Consider the following 23,395-nt stretch of genomic DNA (forward strand, 5'->3'; position numbering starts at 1 on the left):
CCACAAGCTACAGAGAAAGTGTCCTGCCTGAACTCTAGCAATAGGATGGCTTTTGCAGAGCTGAAAGAAATGAGGACCTCACCAATCCAATACAAAAGTAGATCCTCCCCAAACCTCAAATTCTTAGTTCTACACAGTATCATCTCCATGACTGTTCAATGCAAAGACAAGAGCTGTGGTTAATAGAAGTGCTTGTATTTGCATGTTAAACCTGAGAAAACCTCAACAAAAGAAAAGAGTACCAGATTTGTAAGTTGTTTTACATAGCAGCATTTAAAACTTGTTGGCTGTGCATTAAGAAAAGTACAAGAAGATAAATAATAGCTATGAAAGAAAAAGAAAGAAGAGAGACTAAGAAAAAATATCCAACAGCAACAGGAGACACGCAAAAAAAGGAATTCCTTTTGCACATACCTTTGAATAACAAGCATTGTGGAACAAAATATTACACATATCAGAATTGCAAACAAGTTAAATGTAATTTAAGATTATTACTGTAGCCACAGTCTCTTTCTGCTCCCCAGAACTAGGGACACGTGGCTAAAACCCACAGACTACTCTGGCAGCATGCAAGGTCAGTGCTTTAGGAGATGTCAAATAAGAAAGGTCCAAGCTGCTTCATAGGTTAATTTTGCTTTATCCCTTCGGAATCATTTGTGTAGAGTTTTTTTGGCTCGTATACAGATCTGATTTATAATTCAGTTTCACATAGCTCAGTTCACTGATCTCCATCTAGTCATTAAGTAAATAAATGAATTATTTGGATGCAACAGCTTTTGTATTTGATATTTTAATGAAATTTTATTTTGACCTTTTAACTGAACTTGGAAACGTTGATCAAGGATATTTATATGAATAAAGAATAATGGAAAAATTACTTCTGGTTCCTGATCTCCTGGTGACAGAAAAAAATCCAACCTGTTCATTTTTTCTTGTTTTACTCTGTATAAACAGGGAAAGCTTTCCAGCCCATCACTGCCACCTAAGGGCACATATTTTCCCTAGGACATTCTTATTTTCACATTTATTCCACTCAGGTGGAGGTACACTATTCAATTTGTCATTTCTAAAACTGTCCACATTCATCACTCATCTTATGCCCTTGTTAGCAAAGAAATGACAAAAACTATAGTAGGAGTATAGAAATTAAATTGGATATTTAGTCAAAAAATGTTGTGATCATGAACATGAAAATTCAAAATGGAGATTAATACAATACAGAAGATATTTTCTTGCCAAAATGCAAATGGTTAATAGCTCATACAATACAATAACCATGGCTTTCAGACTGCTCACAGTTAGTCTTTCTTTTGTTTGCTTTTTTTTTTTCTCTGAAAAACAGAGCTCTTCATTTTTACATCATTTACTAGGTTACATCAAACATGGCATTTTATTCACTTTGCACATGCTTTTATGATATACCCAGTAACGTAAGTAAGTAACTGAGGTATCTGTTGGGCATACACAGTGTCATCTCTGTTTTTCCAAGAATTAATCTCTATTTAATCATTTTAGATAACCTACACTATGCTATCTGTGTGTCTATATGTATAAATGCTTACTGCTTAGAAGTCACAGTGCCTAGATAGGTTGATAGGATTATCTTTGTATTCTGTGCTTCATGCTTTAATGCTGTATTGACCTGGTATAAAAAGCACATTCTTAACTTCAATCAAAACAAACAGAAGCCTTTACTAGTTTAAAGCTACGCATGAGCTCAAATGTTTTGCAGGATCATGTCACACATGCAGGCCTATACAATTATCTTTAAGTAAAAGTGCATAGGTACTCTAAATTCTGGTTCTCTTCTCTCATACAGAATAGACTGATGCGCCAATATATTGCATTCAATGACTCTTAACCACTACCATAGTGACTTAAATTACACCGTTCAGCCCCACTACTTCTGATTTGTCGCATCTTTGTAAAAATACATCTTAAGAATTCATTATATTGCCTATACAACTAGTTGAAATTCATAATCATTCTTCAAATCATACTATTGTCACTGAGAAGAATCTCTGTTTACAGATCTTATATGCCTTGACTCCTTTTTGTCATTTTCGAGTTATCAGTCAGTATAAATGAGGTGCAGTGTGTTTGTACAAATGACAATTCAGTTAATTCAGAACTAGTAAAAATTTGAATAAAAAGATAAGACTGGTGAGCCTAACCTGTGGGCATATACAGAACTTAATGCACAAGCTAAAGGACTGGCTGCTCTCCATGAAAGGTATGAAAGCATGGTCTGTCATGCAGACCCACCACGTTCTGTGTGCCCACAGCTGAAATTGTGCAGTTGAAAAGATGGCACTGCCTGCTTCACTTCTGAAATACATACAGTTCAGGACTGTAGTTTGCAGTCGCACTGAATTTTTTTATGCCCTTTGGATGAACAAGTGGACTGCCCCAGTAATGAATGTGCCAGCAGCAGACCGAATAGATAAGTTATCTTAAGGTTAAATAGGACGATAAAGGCAAGTAAGCAACATAATCATTAAACAGGCATGTGATACATCCCCTTCAATCATTATCAGTCTCTGTCTGTATCATCTCACAGCTCGTTCCCCTTTTGATAGCCCAAGCAGCTGTATGTTCTGGTCCTGGTTTGAAAAACTGCTCAATGCATTCGTTTGAATAGCCTTACAGGATGCTTTACTGGTTCCCAAAAAGGTGTAATTTCTTCCAGAAAACTGAGAAGTTCTCCATAAATTGACTGAGATTACTTTTCAGCCTCTGTGCCTTGATACATACCTCTAAGAGGCAGATCTGGATCCAGAGCTGGGCAAGAGCGATCCTGCCTCCTGCAGCTGTGGGGCTGCCCCACATAACACTGTAGTTGGAGCACGCTGGCCTTCCTGCGCTCCAGGCCATGCTGCACGCCAGCCTCACGCCCAGAATCAGTACAAGTGGTCACCCAGCCTCCACAGGAGCTAAGAAGAAGCATAAGCAGAAAGTTAGTTGCCAGAACACTAAACAGTACTTTTATTTAAGTAACATAGTCCATCACTGGTATGTCAGATCTTTTTAAGGTTGTAATCACACTAAAAACTGTGATGCATAAACAAAATTGTGAGAGTACGGGTATGCTCTGAAAGGAGAGAACAACACATCTGAAAAAAAAGAAAAAGGAAGGAAAGGAAAAGACTCTCGAAGACCATTAAAAAAAAGAAAGGTGAGGCTTGAAGCCCTGGGCCACCCCCCCATTTTTTTTTTTTTTTTTTTTTAGTGTGGGATTCACATTGCAGCATACTTCAAAAGTTCAGGAATATCAACACTTGTGATGTTTAAATAAGTAGAAGTTGAATAAAAGTGCTTCCATGCATCAGCAGCAACAGTAATCAACATAAAACAGAGAAATTATTTAAGTATGCCAATATCTATCAACTTAAAAAAAATAATAATCGAAAAAAAAGAAAAAACTCCAGGCATTCTCCTGCAGAATGCAATTCTGATTTACAGTGTTATCTGCAATGTTTCATTTATTTTAGCAATATGTTAATCAAGAATGAACCAGAAAAAAAAAAACTCGTCTACAGCTAGATGAAATACATTTTCATCTTAAACCTAACACCTTTTCCAGCTGTGCGGAATGTGCCCAGATTCTCATGCAATAAAAGTAGATCACAATTATTTAATGTCTCAGGTCACTATCAAGGACAACAGATTATAGCTACTGCACAGCCAGTTACAGCCAACTCTTACATATGTTCTACTTGTGTTCTATATAATATTCTAAATCAACTTTTAATCAGCTAATGAGTGAAAACTCACAGAATTATCATTTAATATCAGCTCTCATTCTTAGAAAAAGAAACAAAATGATAAGACACAGAAAAACTTCAAGTCTAATTTTCATGTAGTTTGGGAAAGGTAAAAGTTTTTAAATCTTACCAAAAAGATGTGTGTGGTCAGTCTTGTAACAAATACCTACGGTGTTTTTGCTTCTTTTGTGGTTATTCACCACAAATAGGGCCGGGGAAACGAACACAAATTCCACCTCAGGGAAGCAGGCATGAGGGTTTATGTCTGTTCTGCATACATGAAATTTTCTGCCTCATCTTCAGATAACCTACTGATCACTTAATCCAAGTACGCTGTTTCCTGAGGCTTCTGGTACCTATTATTCAGATAAGAAACCTGTCCCAAGAGAGCCAAAGCCTCCTTCGACTCCTGTTTCCTCCCTGCAGAAACCTAGATAAGCAGGTGGTAGGGAAAGCAGAATCGCTACACACATGCCTCCTGCCTAAATAGATAGCTGGGGTGTGCTCAGGGTGCGTTTTCAGATCTAACTTTAGATACAATCTCAGTGTCTTCACTGAGATATTTGTGAAGGCAAACCACAAACTATCAAGATCTTCACTTAAAACATGGATCTGACTCCTGTTTTAGTATACGCACTGCCCTCATCAAAGTGGCAGATCAAACATGCGGAATCTTAAGTCTACAAAACTTCAAAGCACAAACAAATTCAATGCAGCAAACCACTAATCTGTGAATAAATGCCCTTTTGTGAATCAGTGTCTGCTGTCTGATAGAAATCATTGCTAGTAGGAATGCTGCAATTTGCATGATAAATTTCAATGTATAACAATTTATATCTCTTTTTTTTCCTTGACAAAATTAAAAACATTCATGATATCATTTTGCTATACGACAACTTAAAAAAATCCAGGGTCACTTTATCAATTGATTTTGAATGCAACTAGTATACTCAAATACCAAAAGTAGTAACAAAAACAGGGAAATGCAAAGTCTTTTAATTAATCGATTCTAATTCCAAATACAAATCAAATTAACAACACAGTTAAGTGATTTTTTTTAAAATCAAAGAGTCATCTTTAGATCGTTACCATTATGTATCAGATATTGGATTTTGCCTCATTTTCAATACTCCATAAAATATCAACAGGTGGAAAAATTTCCTATCTCACTTAAAAATCTGAACTATATTAATGATATTCAAGAAATTGTTGTATTTGAAGTGATGTGAAAAATTAATTAACAGAAACAAACTCTAGTGATGGAACATCCTCCTAGTATTAGCATGATAAATGAGAAACATTAATTTCCACTGAAAGAACTAGCCATAATATTCCCGAGTATATCTCAGAGTTTCTCTCAAACACAAACTGACCTCTTAAATTCCAATGACAAGGATTACGATACAACCACAAATGGACACAGAGGAGAGTGTAAAGTTTGTGCAACAGTGTGTAACCAACATACAAACAGACATTAACAGTATGAATATAATGGCACAAGGGGAAAACTCCCCAGGAATCTAGAGTTTGATCAAACAGATTTCAGTTCTCAAAGGCAATTCCAAGCAAAACCATTAGCAGTTTGACTTATTGTGTCATCTTCTTCAGCCGTTTAACGTTCAACTTCCAAATTCAGGTTTCAGATGTTAGTTGAAAGCCTTATTCTCTGGAAACTGCAATAAGAAGGAAAAGTATGAGATAGTTACAATATGCACCTGTATCAACCAAGCACCACTCAATTTTTAGCATACAAAAATGACATGGAGTAACAAATTATCTTTGTGCTCTATGGTGGCGCATAGAAGCACGTGCAGTTACTATTGCTAATTTTTATTTACCTTCTATATCACCACTGAAAGAAAAAATTTGCCAGCTGTGCAGTGTATCAACCTACTATACATTTGCTACAACTGCTGCAGGGCTCAGATTTATATTTTATCCACCAATAACATCTTGTTCTCTCAAACAGCAACAAAATTGAATTTCAGACACCTTAATTTTTCTGATTGTTTTTTGGGATGCTAGTACCTACCAGCAAAGCTGGTGCAGGAAAACAAGGCAGTACTGAATTTACTTCTGCCTCTGCCATTGACATAGAGCTGACTCAAGGTCAAGAAAAGAGTGTCTCAGTCTTTCCACTGAACTCTGTACCAAGCTCCACAAGGATTAATGAGGAGTCAGCAAATCCTCAGAATCCCCAGTAGAAGAAAACAAACCAATGAGAGTTACAGTGGTCCAACAGTACGAGAATACAAGCTGGAAGAACAGAAGGAGGAATCTCAGGCTTTTACAGTATGGTTATTTATTAAATTTTAGCGCATCACTTGCTGAAGCCCCTCCTAAGCACACACTTTGCTACAGTTTTTGATATATCTGGTGCCTCCCTCATTCTCTCTGACACTCCTCCCTACTAGAGTGCCCCTACTTTATATTTTTCAGTTATGTCTAATCCACTCCAGTAAGAAAAAAGTAATAAAAAAAACTTGCAAGAAAAACTATTATTCTATCAGTCACAACACAAGTCCATCCAAATCTGTATAGGACCAAGCAAGAAACATTTCATTAATCTCTCCCCTCTACATGTGCATGTATGTATACTCACAGACACACACACATATACACTTAATGTGTTTTAGAAGACCTGCCTTGAGAAGAAAAGGAAAAATATGGAATTATATTTTAATCTATTGTCTGAAAAAATAGAACTTGAGACAGAGGAGTAGGAATATTCCCTTCCTTATAAAGGAAGCATGTTACTCAAATATGAGTTACTGTCTGGTGGAAGCTCTTTTATTGAACTGCTTAATATATTTAACCCTCTCTAAAAAGCATTTCAATGCCTATATAAGAGTCTCCACTCACCCTAACTTCAGGGCATATTCCTATCACTCAAACTCTAAGGACATCATCTGTTTGCAGTAGGAATCTACATGAATTTCATTTGTGACTGACAAGGGTTGTAAACCTTGATATAAAGGGAATGTTAACAATGAAAACTTTAAAAATGTATGCACACGCTGCAAGGCATGTATATGAATATTTTAAAAATTAAGTGAGATAAAAATTACTAGGGACAGTTGATGCACTTGTTAAGTTAACTAGCAACATACTCCTGAGATTCAGTAAAATTGTTAAAAAAGAGCTCACATGTTATTAGTTAGAAAGGCAGAGGATTAGAGGGCAAATACTTATTGTAGTGATGGCTTTAAGATAACAACCAACTTACTGCAGCTTTCAGAGCTTGATCTAGGTCTTCCAGTAAATCTTCTTCATCTTCCAAGCCAATTGATAGACGAATTAGTGTATCACTGATTCCAAGAACCTCTCTATCTTCCTTAGGCACTGAAGAGTGAGTCATGATGGCCCTGAGGGGAAAAGAAAAAAGCTTTTCTAAGAAGTTTTTATTGTTATTGGTAAAGACCAATCACACTGGTTACTTGACAACATCTCCTGTAATGCCAGGAATATTTTACACTTTTGTATCACCTGCTAGTTAACCTATAGATTGAAGATAACACATCGTCAGTCATTGTAAACTATGTGAACTCCAGTCAAGGCAGACTTGTATCTCCAAGTGATTCCAAACTACAAATCATGAATAAAAGCGGAACTTAAGAAAAAAATCCTACTCCGCTTCCTTCCTTTCCCTTTTTTTTTTTTAATTAATCTAAAGGCAATGTGTTAAGCATATGGAAATACGCAATATTATAGAAGGATTTGTACCTAACCATCAGAGAGATGCCATCTTGATCAAATAGCAGCTAGGGCAACTTTCAAATCATTTGCTTAAGATTTCCTTTGCTTACAGAAAGGAGCCACCTGAGTCCCCACGTGAAGGTAGAACAATTTAAACAAATCTCATATAAGTACTAATTCTCTTCAGTTTAATACTTTTAGTAAAAATATGAATATTAGATCATACATAAAATAAATAGTTTGACATAACACTTTTTTCTAAGTTGAACTGTAGTCCAAACGAGACACATAAACAACACCTGTAAGCATTAATTTGTGGAATAAGTGCACTAGATGTATAAGAGAGAAAAGTTACTCAAATACTGGATTATTAAACATCAAATATAGAAAATCTTTCCTTTAAAAATGAAATGGTTGCTTTATATTCTTCAACATTTTAAAAATACTAGATCACATTTTCTCATACCTAGTTTTTATTCATAAACTGAAAGAAAAATCTCCCTATCTTTTTAATCTCTGGTTGCTCAAATCACTTGTCAAATGGTACTACTTACACCGACGAGTTTATTCTCTCAGTACCTGTATAAGAAGCTATTTCTCTCATATGCTCAGCCAGTGACTTCCACTAGTTAGCAATTATCTTTCAGCTGTTTGAATGCTTAAAATTTGCTGTTATTCTAAAATGAGTAACTGAAATGATTTAGCACACAAATTTCTATGTGAATATCTTTTATAAGAGCAAATTGGAACTATGTATCCAATCAAGTAAAAATCCCATTTTAACATTTTTTTAAAAAATACACATTCCTGCCTATCTATTTGGTAAATCACACAGGTAAATGACCCCCACTCAAATATCAGCAGGTTAAAAAAGAAAAAAAAATGGTGTAACAGTATTACGTTAATTTATGCTACTGGTTGCAATCATTAGATAGAAGTCTAAACAGCTACTTTCACCACAAAATCTACAGATCTACCTGACGAGTTGCTTTGGGCACAGGCAGCTAAGTATTACCAAAATTTTTACAAAGCCACCCGACAAAGACAGATGCAATCCAGTTTACGGTACTGAATATGCCCTCTTGTGTAAGCAGTTAAAATGGCAGGCATTTTTCCTCACGGTAGTAAGACCAAATAGACTCAATACTACTGGTTTAAAAATACTGATTTCTTGGATTTGATAGCACAGTATTTTGCAGTTCAGTCTTCCAGTTAAAACAAGGAAACTCAGAAAGTATTAGCTTAGTATTGCTGAAAGTAGTGAAAAAATCTTGTTAAAATTTACAATGGCTCTAAAACAATTTGTTCAATGGATATGACTTACTAGTCTAATTTAAAACTCAGCCAGTGGCACCATAAAGCATTTTGGGGGGAAATAGAAAAGTGAATATTGATGAACCTACTTTGAGATATATTTAATATGCAGGTCTAATTATAACCAAGAGAGTGAGTGCTAAGGAGGGTATACCTAAGCAAAGGAGTTCAAGACCAGGCACAAAGATCACATATGCTTTGGACACATGCTGGATCACATATGCTGGGACAAAGACACCTTAGGTGTGCATCTTCGCACTCTTGCAAATGTTACATTTTCCCAGCACTATTAGGGGGCAGCTTCCAAGGGTTGTTCCAGTTCTGGCCTACTCAAACACTCCATAGTGCTGAAAGGTGTGATATTTCTTACCCCTTTGTATTAGATTTGGAACAATCTATTATCATTCGAGAATATTTTAATTCAAGAAAATTTTAATGTAGTGAGGTAGTCTTCTTCTCATACTTAAGAAAGTCACACTGACTTCTGGAGTAGCCATTGTTTTTGTGTTATATGACATACTATCCGTGGAGCTCAATTATATGCAAAACATTACAGCTTTTTATACTAGCAAATTTTAAAACTCATAAAAATACATCAGAAACTTCTGTTACTGTGAAGTTGTTCAGAATTTTTCTTAATAGACTTCTAAGGTGAAGAATGACTTACGGATGCTCTGCTAGGCTTTCATATCCTCCCAGACTCTCAGCCAGTGTAAAAAGCTATAGCAAAAAAAGTAAACAGAACTTAAAATAAAAAATACGAAGGTACGAACGCTTAGAAAGAGACAGTGAAAGAAACAGGAGCTTCTAATTTTCTTATTTTTGTATTCTTTCGCTAAAGTTTTCTACAATAACTTTTATATTATGAAAAATATTAGCTGTAATAAAGAAAAAGGTGGACATTTTCAAGTTAAAAAGCTATTAAAATTTAAAATAGATTTTCACTACATCACAGAGTTTTTCCTAAAATACTATAAAAGACACCAATACAAAACTGAAATTAAAATATTCCCATGTTAAGCAAATATAACTCAAAAATAGCTCCTATAATGCAATGCATGCAGAGTGATGTGGATGGGGAAGTACAGCAGGGATAATAAACTACACTAGGGAGAGGATTGTGCTTGGGGCCTACCAATGTGTTCATTCTATTCAGAGAAGAAATAAAACCATTTGCCTGCACAAAATGAGGCTCATATCTTAAAAATTTAGATTAGAGTTTAACTGACGATATCATATCCTTGCCTATTCTTCCATCACTACCATCACTTATCCACACTCACATGTAACATATCTTTTAGGCTAGCCAAAGGAAGAACTGCTGTGTGGGGAGGAAGAATAAACAAAACCAAAAACCTTAAGGTTTTTTCAATAGGACTGAATAGATTTATTTTCACTGCAGGTTAGTTTAGTATTTTGAAAAATATCCTAAATTTCTGGGACTTGTGTTTGAGAACTGCCTTCCATTAGTTAAGGTTTTTTAACACCGATCTTTAAATTATGGATATATTTCTTTCTGGATGACAAAGCAGCTCTCTAGAGGATTGGCTGCACTGAGACATACATGCACGATTTGTTCAGTTTGTCTGCTATGAATTTATTTGCTGCCCTCAATATTTCTCTGCACTTCTAGTTGCTCATATTGGCTTTTTTTTTCCTTTTATATTCAGCAAGGCCACAGAAAACCCACAACCAAACCTATCAACTAGAGAATCCTCTTGTCTCAGCTTGGTGTAAAGTATTGGCCTTTTCTTTTTCTTTTTTGTTTTGAATCAACCTGGTAACAAACTGATGATTGATGATTGGCCAAGTCAAAGGCATGAGGTGAAGATACTTATAGTGGACTGTATCTTCTGGAACACGCTTCTGCACTCTAACTTGCTGGCACATCTGCTTGATCTTCTGCACCAGGATTAAATATTCTCATTCAGAACGATATTCTATGGGAAAATTATTTTGTTACATGTATTTTCAGCTGATGATGTTAGCTGGCAGGTGAGTGAGACAAAGAGCATGAGGAAGTTGTCATTTGCCTTTGTCAGTTATTACTAATCTGTTTTTCCATGATTATAAAAACACAAAACAAGAGCAGAATGCAAATTAACCAGAGACCAAGATTTACATATACATTAAAGAGTACAGACAGAATGCATGAATTACGAAGACCAAAACCAAAATCCTATGTCTCATACAATAAACAAACTATTCTCTAAATTGAGGGTCTCCTTCTTTGTTTCATAATTCATATTATTTCTCACTGGTATTTTCTCCTGACAAGTACTTTGAAATATTACTATAGGATTACACCAGCCATAGCTTCTCTGCTTTCAAATACTATGGCCAATTGTAAAAGGCTCTTATGCAAGTACTTTATTAGAAAAAATACCTGGGCTAACCTGGATCTAGAATACCATACTGTGTAAACAGACACTTTAAATGGGCATCCTTTTCTTCCTTCTCATTTGTGTCCCATTTACAGATAATCTATTATTTAGAGATGGATACACCCAAAAGAAATTTGCAGGTTTGCAAGCATAGAGAAAGATTCTCCCTCCCCAAGGAAAACTATTTCCTTCCATTATCATGCTCAAAATGACAGATTCAATTCACTTTAGGATGTTTAATGTTATTTACCTTTAAATTCTTGAGAAAAGTAACAGCATGTTCAAGACTTCCCTTAACATAAAAGCTTATCATCCCAGGACAGCCAGTACACTGCCGCTTGACCAACTCATGCTGAGGATGTGAAGGTAATCCTGAAATTAGTAACATTTGTAGGAGATTATGTTAATTATCATCACTTCAAAAACAAAAGCAATTCACCACAAACTGCGTGGAAACATTTTATGTGGAAAAGCCATTGCCAAGGTAGACACCTAATCTACAATCATCAAATGTTAAAGGTATATATAAATGACAGTATTACAGTACTTAAAATGCATGTCATCCTAAGACATCACCTTCTTTGAAGCCAGGCCAACTTACCAGGGAAAATGACTTTCTCCACACGGGAATCTGACTCAAGGAACTGAGCAACAGCCAACGCATTGTGGAAATGTTGCTTCATCCGGATTTGCAATGTCTTCAAACCACGATTGCACAGGTAACAGTCGAAAGGAGATGGAACAGCTCCAAGTGCTATAGAAAAGACAAAATTACACAAAATAGAGAGGACTTTTTTGATATAACTAAATACAGCACTGATATCCAAGCTAACCACTGAAGCAAACAGATAAAATTCCTACTGATTCCTACTGGAACTTGGCTTCCATCTGCACAGAATTTACTCTGGACCTTGAAAACTCAAATGTAGCACTCTGATGCAAAGGTATAAATATTCTAAAGTTAGAACAAGACAAAGAGAAAGACAAATTCAATGTCATCTGTCTTCCCCATCCCACATACACATGAAAGCAATTAATAAGCTAAATTAATAAACTGCAGATTTAAGGATGAAATCTGTTAGACCTAACACACTTTTATGCCTTCTGTAGCAGACAGGAGACAGACCGAGCACTATTCATTACAAGGCAGTAAAGTTCTATTGTTAAAATCATACTCTATATAAAAATTCTACATTAGAGGAATCCTCTGATTTGTGAACGAGTTTAAAAAAATCCCAAATGCAACTGACATAAGTTAGATGAAATCAAATAAATGCATAATTTAAAGGTCTTATGTGTGAAGTCAAGTGAACATATGAAAAGACTGTGCGTTTTTTGCCATGGTCTCAACTTTAATCCACTAGTGATAGATGGTGCTTGGATTCAAGAAACTATCACCAGACAACTCATCCCATTTCTCCAGTCCCTCAAACTGCCCAGAGAAAAGGGACAAGCCATCGACCGAACAGCTCTGATTTCGACCATTAGTTGTTAGGCATTGAAATTTAAGAACAATTTTCCTCCAATTTATAAACAAACTAATGGTGGAAAAAAAAAACATAGAACACACTACTGAATATTCTTACAGGTATGAACTGCTTTAGAGAGAAGACCACTGTCATCAACTTCATTTGACCAAGAAGTTACAGGGATATACTGAAAGCTATCATGTTTGCATAAGGCTATGCCACATACTTAGGAAAGGCAGAGAACAGAATTTAGGTTTCCTACATTTATTTAACTACTTTCTCTCCAGTCATTTACATTTCCTCCTATTTACATGCTTGAGCTACATCTTTAGAGAAAGACTTCATGCTTTTGTATATGCAACGTTTTCCATTATGCACCAGTATATTTGAATATAATAATTGAACATAATACATTTTAAGGTATTTCCTACATTGACTACTTACAGTTTTGTAAGAATTTGAGCCTTTCATAGAGATCATCACAATTCACTGAAACAAGTCCCATTACAACATCGCTGTGCCCTAAAAATGCAGGGAGAACATGAGAACAATATTAGCCATTCTATCTACTCCAGGGTTCTGCAATAAACCCATCTTTTCAGTCTTGGTGCTAATACCATCCCATATTTTCAAGACACTGGACTCCTCATTGCTACAGTTGTCCTTCTTGTACCAACAAGTAAATCATAAGGCAGATTTCAGCCTTTTCAAAAGTTACAAAAGGCTGCATTGCCCAATGCTAACCATGTGACCTCTTCTCATGCCCCGAGAAACTTACCATACCCACTGCACCTAACTGACAGAAAGCAGGACTTTGTCCATAAATCAAATGTGTTCCTGTGGAACAGATATGCAACATAGACTGTTGCTTTAGTGAGAACAAACAGCAGCTAGAATGCTTCCATTTTTATCCATACCACAATTGGAACATGTAGTTACAGTACAGATAGCGCAGTCAAGCTATATTTTTTAGTCTAGATTGTTCGGGAAACAACAAAATGAATATGCTTTTCAATGGACTCCAATACAGCCATGTAAAATCTTCCTTCAACTTTAACATCTCTTCTGGCAGCTACCTGGCACTAGCACCCCTTTGTTGGGTTACAGCCATATTAAAGCTAACATGGCTACAAATGCCTATAGGTATAGCGCTTCACACGTCAGTACTTCTTTTCTCAAGAATCATTTAGGAGCCATTAAGACTCCTCAGACCAAAACTAATGGTCCATCTAAGAATTACTGGCAGATGCATTCACTTTTATAAACAGTCTGCAGCTGTTGGCAGAAAGCAAGGCAGCCAGAGCAGGTGTTGTGAGGGAAGATCAGTACAAGAAGCACATCAGGAAAAGGGCACACATAGCATGAGCAGAAGCCAAAGCTCTGACTGGCAAGGATGCACAAGGAAATGGTACATGTAAGAGAGACAGGATGTTGAAGGCGATTACAATGGCTGGATTCCAGACAATCTGGTCAGGATAGAGTGCTTCTAGAGCAAATTGTTACTGCACAGCACCAATTATGCCAGCAGCCAGCACTCACAAAGAGACTAAGGCTCTGGGAGGTGACCACAGTCAACTGCGGCCTATTGTATAGTTTTACAGATGTGTGTATGTGGTGTACCAACAACTGCTGTTGGTTTCTTCTTGTCCAGGATTGCTCCATTCTAAACACTGTAAAACCAGCCAAATTTGGAGAGAGTCTGGGTTTGAAAAATACAGTTTTATCTCATGGATTTGTTCTTTTCATTAAGGCAAGCCATCTGGACACTACCACAGTGCAAACTGTTTGCACAATATCACTCACTGCTGCTGTTAGCAACAAGTTGGCAATAGCTATATATAGACATTGGCAAATGAAATTAGGCAAAATGAATTTAGAAGCTTCTATGAGACATGAAAAAGGTTCAAGAGCTAACCCCCAAATTCCCTGGTATTTGGAATGACTTTGAAATAACCAGCCTGAGTTGTGTAGAAATCAAATACTTACCATTCATGTATTTGGTTGCAGAATACATACAAATATCAGCCCCCAAAGATAAAGGACGCTAAAATTAAATGAAAATAATAGGTATGATTAAAGTTATTTTTGCACACTAGCCCTTCCCAAATCATCCAGAAATCCTGTGATCAAAACCAGAAGGTAACAATAGATACAGAAACCAACACCAAAACTTTACTGCAAAAATAAGAGAATGAAGAAAGACAGAACATATAACAAAAAGCACTCTGAATTCATGATTAACACAATAAAAAGAGTGCACAATAAAGTGTGATTCAGAGGTACCAGTCTAGTTTTCATTGGCTTCAGTGACAAGAGTGAGTAATTTGAATTAACTGAATCAGCCCATTCAAACTTGGGAAAAATTAGTTATATTGCTTAGCTGAGGAAATGATAATCAGTCTAAAATATGGGCCTCGAGACATTAAAGAAGGTTTAGTTTTCAAAGAAAAAAAAATCTTCCAGCTTTCTGAGAATAAGTATTACTGATACAACATAGGAAGAACAATTGGAAACCCGAAGAAAATGCAAAGGATTTTGTTTGTCAAGTCTCTCTCTTCTAACTCATTCAATTTTATTGCTAGCAGCGGTTTTTAAGGTGGGAGGTAAACCTAGGTGTTAATAGCCAAAAAGGAATGAACAATGTTTTTTTAATCAGTACCTAAGTAACAGTTTTGAATAAATTTAAACATATTACAAAGATTGAAGAGTACTAATGTGTTAAAAAAATATAGAGTAATTAGAGAAAAAGAACACTGCTGTCAGATTAAACATGAAAGTCCTTTCAAGGAACACAGATAGCATGCATTCTCAGTGCTTGGCCACTGTAGTAGTAGTAGTAACATCAGTGCCCCTATATTCAATATTAAAATTAAAAAAATTCTAAAATTATGTTTTTCTTAGTACTTTGTGTCAGCAGCATTCCTGAGGTTTAAAGACATTACTTATTAATGCTTACTGAAATTAATCATTAAAACAGACTTCCTCTTAGGACCAGGCCAATATAAGACATATTAACTAGCTCTTAATCCAGATTTTTCACTTGACTTCTTCCACAAACACATCTTTCAGAAGGAAAATAGATACAGGAAAAGAAAAAAAAATATACAGTCACTAAGCCTTTCATGCGTGCAAGACAAATGCAAGTGCCACTTTAGCTAAGCATTAACACTTTTTATAGACCTCTCAATTTATAACTATCTCAGTATCCTTAACAAACAAAAGGACACCTTTTGTTCCATTCTTAAAAAAAAAAAATTACCAACAATTTTTCATCGGGCCTACAGTATAACGGGTTAGTTTAGTTTCCAGAGAAATATATACAAATATTTCTAGTCAATGTTAAAATGAACAAAACTTTGAAGTTTATTATTTAGAAATACTTGTGTTATTAAAAAAAATGATTTTTACTTCATGTATTCTAGTTATAAAAATGAAAAGCTATGAGATTTGTAAAAGATAAAAATTATAAACTTCTAAGCCACATTTAACTCTTGAACTATGTTGTTTTCATTGGCATAATACTTCTATATAACTAGCTATAAAATATATTTGATCCCATGTTTACTGATTTAAAAAGTAGCAGTACTTTAGTTGCACCTAGAACTACAGTAGGCAATTTTAAAATACACAGATCAAAACTACAGTTCTTTCTTAGTGGTCCTTCCTACTTTAAAAAAGTGCTTTTGAATACATTGAAATAATGGAAAAATTGTAAACAAACAGTTTACCTGGAAATACGCAGACATAAAAGTGTTGTCTACAACTAGAAGAACATCTTTATGTTTATGTACTACATCTGCACAGCCTTGAATATCAATGACCTTCAGTGTGGGGTTGGTAGGTGTTTCAATCCAAACAAGCTGTGGTAATTCAACAGCAGAAACCATTAGTTTGGAAACAATACAATGCCAGTGATGTACTGTATGTTGCACAGTGTTTAAAGCAAACATTTCTTCCTTTTCATATATTTTTAATAGTATCAGGCTAAAAAACTAACAGTATTTGAAATCTAAGATCCCTTTTTTGCACATAAGCACCAGTTACTGATGATGATGAAAAGTATCACTTAAGATACTTTGTCCTACCAACACAAACACTACATTCGTATTTTAAGACATGATTTTTGAAGTCTTAACAGCTTTTTAATGTTAACTTGCTGAGTGTCAGCTTCCCATTCAGTTTGCTGAATGTAAATAAAGAAGGGTTGTTACTGAAGAAAGGCACAATTCCTTGGGAGAGGTACTATTTTCCACAAAAACAACTGATATGCATTAAAAACAGCAAAGCTTTTGAGAATTAAAGTCCTTTGTAGGTAAAGAATGCCTGAGATAACCGGAAGAAAACATGATGTGGAAAAATTTGGAAGCTTTTTACAGCTGTACTATCTTCCATGAGATCAACTATTACTACTCCAAAACACTGCTTATTCGTTTTTAAAACATTATAGCCATGACACTACTAACTACTTCCCAATGTCTTTCCCCTTTTCAAAAGGTCTTTTAAACTTGTTTCTCTGAATAAGCCTTTATTGCTTACAGAAGATTTCCTATTCCCCCTCTTAAAACACTTTGAAATTGTGCTATTTTCTAGTGCTTCAAAGAATATTTAAAAAGTTACAAATTTCTAGGTATTGCATTTATTTATTTTTCATGCTAAATAAAAGCCTATCATAAGATCATATAAGAAGAAAGAATACAATTATCTAAGGACATTATGCAAACAAGATTAGCGATTTTTTTCTCCTACCTTGGTCTCCGGTGTAATCGCAGCTTCCAGGCATTCCAATTTTGTACAATCAACAAAAATGACATTCAAACCCATTTTAACAGCTATTTTCCTGAAATACCTATTTGTACCTTAACAACAACAACAGCAACAGAGAGAGAGGTTTGTTAAAGAAACATTTTGCTTTAAATTTATTTAATAGGACGGAGGAGAAAAAAAACCAAGAACTGAGATACAAAATAAAACTAATTTTCCTTCATTGATTTCCAGTCTGTTGTATATAACCAAGGAAAGTCAGAGTATAAGTTTTACGCTGTACATTGTAAAAGACAGATTAGTATGCTTTTATTTCTAAAAGATTTAAAGATTACTGTATTTTTAAACATCATGGAAAAGTAACAGGAATATGGAATCAGAGTGATTTCTGAAATACTTTCAATTAATAGCTATTATACTGTTTGGGCTTTTTTAATTGGGAAATTAAAGCAAAACTGAAATCTTCTTGCTGGTCCCAAAGATGACTTTCATAGTCATCACATGCTGCTCTAACGGGTATTTTCACATTGGCAGGCTGCCTCTGAGACAATTTTCAATCTTACAAAGCATTACAATTAGAATGAACTGATATTTCTTTTTTGTTGTATCAAAAATGTCTCTCTCTATATAAATTAAATCACAAAGAATGGATCTACATATATAAATTCTATTACATAAATATGCTATAAACAACTCTGACCCATAGTCCATACCTATATTTCTACAATAAATCGTATGCTACTCTCATGTTGTGAAACTCATACACTCATGTTCTCATTAAGTGAAAAAGGCTTTAAAGAAAAATACGGTCAGAAGCATGCAATTCAAAAGGCTAATGAGAAATACAAAGAAGTACTTTAAATCATTTGCACAATTAAGACAAAAAAACTTATGCTTTACTTACCTCCATAGACATCATCCATACAGATAATTGTATCCCCAGCCTTTACCAGGTGAGTAATATTCACAGTAGCAGCTAAGCCAGAAGCATAAGCTAAACCTAAAATAGAGAACAGTAAATGGCAGATAGATCATATTTTAGTATGATCTATCTCTGTCAAACTCGCCTTCACTTTCCTTACATAGCTTTCAAAAGGAACCTGATCTACCACTCTCACTTAGGCTATCTCACTCTTCAAGCAGATTCACTGAAAGTAACAGGCATTGTTTACATAAGGTGTAACCCTCAATGAACAGTGGTAACAAAGTCTGATAACAGGTGCCGACAGGCTCATACTCACACCACTGAATTAAGTACTGTTACACAGGGATCAATCTACAGTATGAAACACCATACTTAAGTTTAAGTTTAGGTACTAAATGTAGCAAAAAGAAGTAAAGTTATTATACAAAGACTAATGATTGAGCTGGACTTTCCTGAATGTTAAGTTTCACAACACAGACCAAAGTAGCTCTTACTCCTAACCAGTAGTCAAAGACTGTCAAAGTCTTGCTGTCATATAGAACTGCTGGTGAAAACTCAACATCCTTGCCTATACAATGCTTGCCTACTATAAAGTGCTATCAAGAAGCACACATGCTGACATCATGTTTAAGGAAACTATTAATTGCTTACAGTACTTAGCTCCATCCAGTGCAGCTACAGCCTTTTCTAGGCAATTTCGGGTAGGATTTCCACTCCGGCTATAATCAAAACCCTATCATGAAAGCAAGAAACAAACATAACTTAAAAGAGAGCAGTGATAAAGTTTTGTACAATAATAATCGTAGGTTCCTTAAAAGGTCCTCATCCTCAACACTCAGGCTTTGCACGTATGCTTTCCAGTAACAGTGGGGTGGGTCTTCTGGCTACATCAAGCTGTTATACACAGTGTACAATCCATCCCTTCTACCCTACAAATCTGTTTTTGTTGTTAGACTCCCATGAGCTCTAGCAAGACATGAGCTTTATGTGAGCTTTACCTAGATTTATCTGGTATGAATTTTAATACACATTGATGTGTTTTGTGTTAACTGATGATCCTGGAGTGAAAAGCACATTCATTCCTCCAGTTGAAAAAAATCAATGGCTAAATATTTATTCAGCTGCTATCAACCAACGCAGCCTTACTAATCTCATGGACTGCCATCCCTTTAAAATCTGGATATCTAAAGCATGTTTAAATGTCACGTAACTTTTCAAATAAAGCATTAATTAAAAAAAAATACACACCCTTGACCGCTGCTGATTGACTAAAACACAGCCTGTATCTCAATGAAGAAAGAACTTAGAGAAAATTAATTTTTCCGTTCTTTAAAGAGATTCTGTGTTCTAGACAGCAACAGTTGATCTTTGATTATTTGTGTTATTATAGTGATTACTTAAATAAACGGGAATTGCATCATTTAGAATTACCTAAATGAACTAAAAAGCAAATGATCTGACAAAATCTGAACTATGATGCCTAGGAGGCCTACTTCTGTGAAATGATGAGTACCTTCCACTGAGGGTGATTTCAATGAAAGCAATCTGTATTTCTCAGACACAGATATCATTAATGTTTGTGTTTGATCACATATCCCCAGAAATTAACACTGAAACTAAGACAATCATCTGAACAGCTTCCAAATGGTATTTAAATACCCAAGACAACAAGTAGAGTAACTCCAAAACTGTCTCCAAGCTCTTTGAGGACATCTCCAAGCTGAAAATGGTTTCTAGGAGCGTACTGGGGGAAATACCATACTGCTTGTCACATTCCTTCTATTTTTTTCTAGTTGTCCACCTTTGGTTGTTGTTGGAGAAAAGGCTTTGGTCTGACACAGTCCACTCATTCTCACGTTCTTATCAGAAAGTAAGTGTCCATTCTCCATGACCCTCTGCTTGATAAATGCTATTGGGCACTCAGTGCCAGACTGGGGAAGACCTGTCAAGAAGTTCTTTAAAAAGCTCAAATATTTTCCTGCCACACAATCATGCCAAGTTCCAGTTTGAATCCAACAGTTTTTATATAAATACTGCAAAACTAAACAAGAAAGAAAAATTCATGCATGCATGGATGCATTTGTCACTGAGAGAACCTAAGCATCTTGGTATGTTTGTACTTTCAGAGTTTCTGTTTAAAGATAATGTCATTATATTCAGGAATCTGAAAGACTATTCTCACTGAGCTTTCAGCAGGAATGTGGCTCACTCAAGTGAATCAATCTATTGTCAGCTCACAAATATTCAAAGTTTTAGTCTATGCAAGTGATCAAAGGTCACAAGGCAAATTCCAATTGCCCAGCTGACAAAGCATGACATTCAGAATTAGGGCTTGGGGCAAATACTGCTTTATGAATTCAAGAACTGTGTTATTTCCCTCAAAAGCACATTGTGATCGTCAGGAATTTCACGATAATTCAACACTTCAAGTGCTTCAAGACCTCCACAAAATATTTATGGAAAATTTGAGATCTGGAAGGACAACTGAAACAACCTCTTACACAATCTGTGTGAATGAGAAAATCTCCAGGCCTCATAGCAAAGTTAAATATTGTTATCTCCCTTGGTTCATAAAAGCCTTTTGGTGCATGTAAACCACCTGACACAAGCCAGAGCATTAACATGCTGGGCAGCTTCCTCAGTTGAATCCCTTTGCGTGCATGAAAGAGAAGCCTCTCTAGTCACAAAGGGAAGCTAAGTACTTAACTTCATGTGACTTTCAAATTGAAAATCTTCCGGATAGACTATATGCCTTTCAGACCACAGTGGGAAAACTTATCTTTTCCAATAGGGGGGAAAAAAAAGTTTGTTTCGTTTCTTTTGTTTCAGGAGCTAGTATGGTGGAAAAACAACAGCTTGGGATGTCACACACACTTCAAAGATTTAAAAGAGGAAGAAGAATCCTCCCCTCCTGCAGTGACTTTGCACGTCTAATCAGGAGTGTACCTGAATTTCGAGGTTAAGTCACAGCATCTTCAAGGCGAGGCGCAACCCCGCCATCTTTAATAATTAAATAACGAAACACATTCTTCAATGCGTTTCGACCCGGGGGTCCCCCCATCCCTTGCCTCGCCCGTTAAACGCTGCATTTCCCGACCGCTCTGCGTCCCGCGCCTCGGCACCCGCTGCAGAAAGCCACCCTCACCGCACCTCTGAGAAACTCGCGTGAGGGACAAGGGGACAGAATCGCGGGAGGAAAGAAAAGAAAACCAAGCGGCGTCTGCGACGCCGGCCACTCACCGCGTGCTGCCCCGGCGCCCGCTGCTTGAAGGTGGTGGAGAGCGAGAGCAGCGGCACCACGGCGGCGGAGCGCCACTGCTCGGGCTCCTGCCCGGCGTGGATGGCCTGCGTGGCGAAGTGGGCGAAGCATGGCAGGAACCCGCTGTCGCTGCTGCCGGCTCCCTCCATGGCCCCGCTGCTCTGGGCTCCTGTGCGGCGCCGCTCCGCCCCGAGGGGTCCGGCGCGGGCGGAGCCGCCCCCGGCCCGGCCCCGCCGCCGGAAGAGGAACCGGCCGGCGGCCGGGACCCAGCCCTGGCCCTAGCATGGCTAGAAATGCTCTCAAATTGTTGGTAAATGGGTTTCAATTTTCCCTTAAAAGAAAAAAAAATGGAAAAAAAAAAGAAAAAGATTTTTTTAACTTAAATTTAAAATTTCGTATTATAGCTATACATGTGAGGTAATTTTGTTGTCACGCTGATGACAGCAGGCACAGAAATTGTTTTGTAGTCTCTGCCTAGAATTCTTCTTGGTCAGCTGGCATGGGAGATGATGCAAACTGGGTGAAGAATGAAGTCATCTCGAAGGCTAATTTATCACCGCACATCTAATCCTTCTGCCAAGTTGAAGATTGTTTCCCCTGTTTTTAAATTGTTTTTTAAAAAAATAACACTTGCACATGTCCTGAATTCCCCAGAAACTTGCTTCACAGTGATTGGGTTTTTTCTTTGTATTTACCTTTCTGTTGGTAAATGAAGCAGACACCAACAAGGCAAACAGAAGGCTAATGAAGGGGCTGAATGACATTTTGTTCGGAACAGCATTAAGAGCCTATTTCTTTTTCTTGTCTTGCAGATCTGAAGGAAAGCAAATTCACAGAAGGAGCGCTGGAGGAGATGCAAGAATGCCAATTTGCATAGAGGAGGCAGTATTGTGAAAAATTGCGTGACCTTTCATGACCTACGAACTAATCCAGCAATTCTATTCTCTTTATAAAACGAGGTGAACTGGCTGGTCCAATTTATTTCATTGATGTGTGGTTTGTTTACACCTCTGGCATGCAACAACATACAGAATACAATGGCTGAAGGTAATTAAATCTCAAATCAGGACACTCTTGGATCCACACTGCCACTTTACAAATGCGTCTAGAAGAAATCTGTAGGAGTCATTACAGTAAATTTTTGCAACAGAACAAGAATCTAGATGCTATCCTTGTGGTATGTCAGCACTAGAGAGAGTGATCCTACTCAGCAAACTGATGCCAATGTCTTAATTAGGAAGCTGATACTACTTGCTGATTGCTGGAAGCTCTGTTGTATGTTCAAGGGTAGACACAGCACAAGGATGCGAAGCTTGCAGAAAGACAGTCTCTTGTTAAATGAAGCAACATTGCAGGAAAGAAGGACAAGCTGTTTGACCAACAAGCAACTTCTACGAGCAACAGCAGGTGCTCCCTCTCCTTACATGCCTTATTTTATTCATGGCCTCTATGAGACAAGGGCGAGCTTTCACTGTCCGTAGAAAAAGCAGCTGTCTCCCTACACACGCTAGGCATATTTTTAGTGCGGATGCACTAGCTTGTGCTTAAACTCTAGAGATTGGGAGGGGGGGAGGCGTCAGCCCCGCCTCCGCGCCGTTCCTGCCTCCGCGCCACCGCCTCAGCAGCGCTCGCGCCTCCTCTCAGCGTCGTTCCCGCCTTCGCGCCGCTCGCGCCCCCCCTCAGCGCTCGCGCCCCGGTGAGCGGCGCTCGCGCCTCCCCTCGGCGCCGTTCCCACCTCAGCGGCGCTCGCGCCTCCCCTCGGCGCTCGCGTCCCCGTCAGCGGCGCTCGCGCCTCCCCTCAGCGCCGTTCCCGCCTTCGCGCC

The 23,395-nt window shown here is 37.1% G+C and overlaps 1 protein-coding gene across 1 annotated transcript; it reads right to left on the reverse strand.

Moving 5' to 3' along the window:
* Positions 1–4,744: 4,744 nt before the first annotated feature.
* CTH (cystathionine gamma-lyase) lies at positions 4,745–21,749 on the reverse strand. The gene is made up of 12 exons (XM_062582181.1): positions 21,554–21,749; positions 18,965–19,046; positions 18,293–18,388; positions 17,374–17,483; positions 16,356–16,487; positions 14,614–14,671; positions 13,072–13,149; positions 11,760–11,912; positions 11,409–11,530; positions 9,442–9,494; positions 6,991–7,129; positions 4,745–5,437 (listed from the first exon to the last, which is right to left on the reverse strand). Exons 1-12 carry the CDS (start codon positions 21,719–21,721, stop codon positions 5,411–5,413), a joined length of 1,218 nt encoding a protein of 405 aa, XP_062438165.1. The 5' UTR covers positions 21,722–21,749; the 3' UTR covers positions 4,745–5,410.
* Positions 21,750–23,395: the final 1,646 nt, after the last annotated feature.

The sequence above is a fragment of the Rhea pennata genome, chromosome 8 (genome assembly GCF_028389875.1).
Source record: "Rhea pennata isolate bPtePen1 chromosome 8, bPtePen1.pri, whole genome shotgun sequence".
Lineage (NCBI taxonomy): Eukaryota > Metazoa > Chordata > Aves > Rheiformes > Rheidae > Rhea > Rhea pennata.

Excerpts from the sequence above, each read along its gene's own strand:
- CTH (XM_062582181.1), bottom strand. The coding sequence starts at position 21,721 with ATGGAGGGAGCCGGCAGCAGCGACAGCGGGTTCCTGCCATGCTTCGCC. Across the intron at positions 17,484-18,292 it reads TATGGATGATGTCTATGGAG|GTACAAATAGGTATTTCAGG; the intron begins GTAAGTAAAGCA and ends GTTGTTGTTAAG. Across the intron at positions 11,531-11,759 it reads GGAGAAAGTCATTTTCCCTG|GATTACCTTCACATCCTCAG; the intron begins GTAAGTTGGCCT and ends TACTAATTTCAG.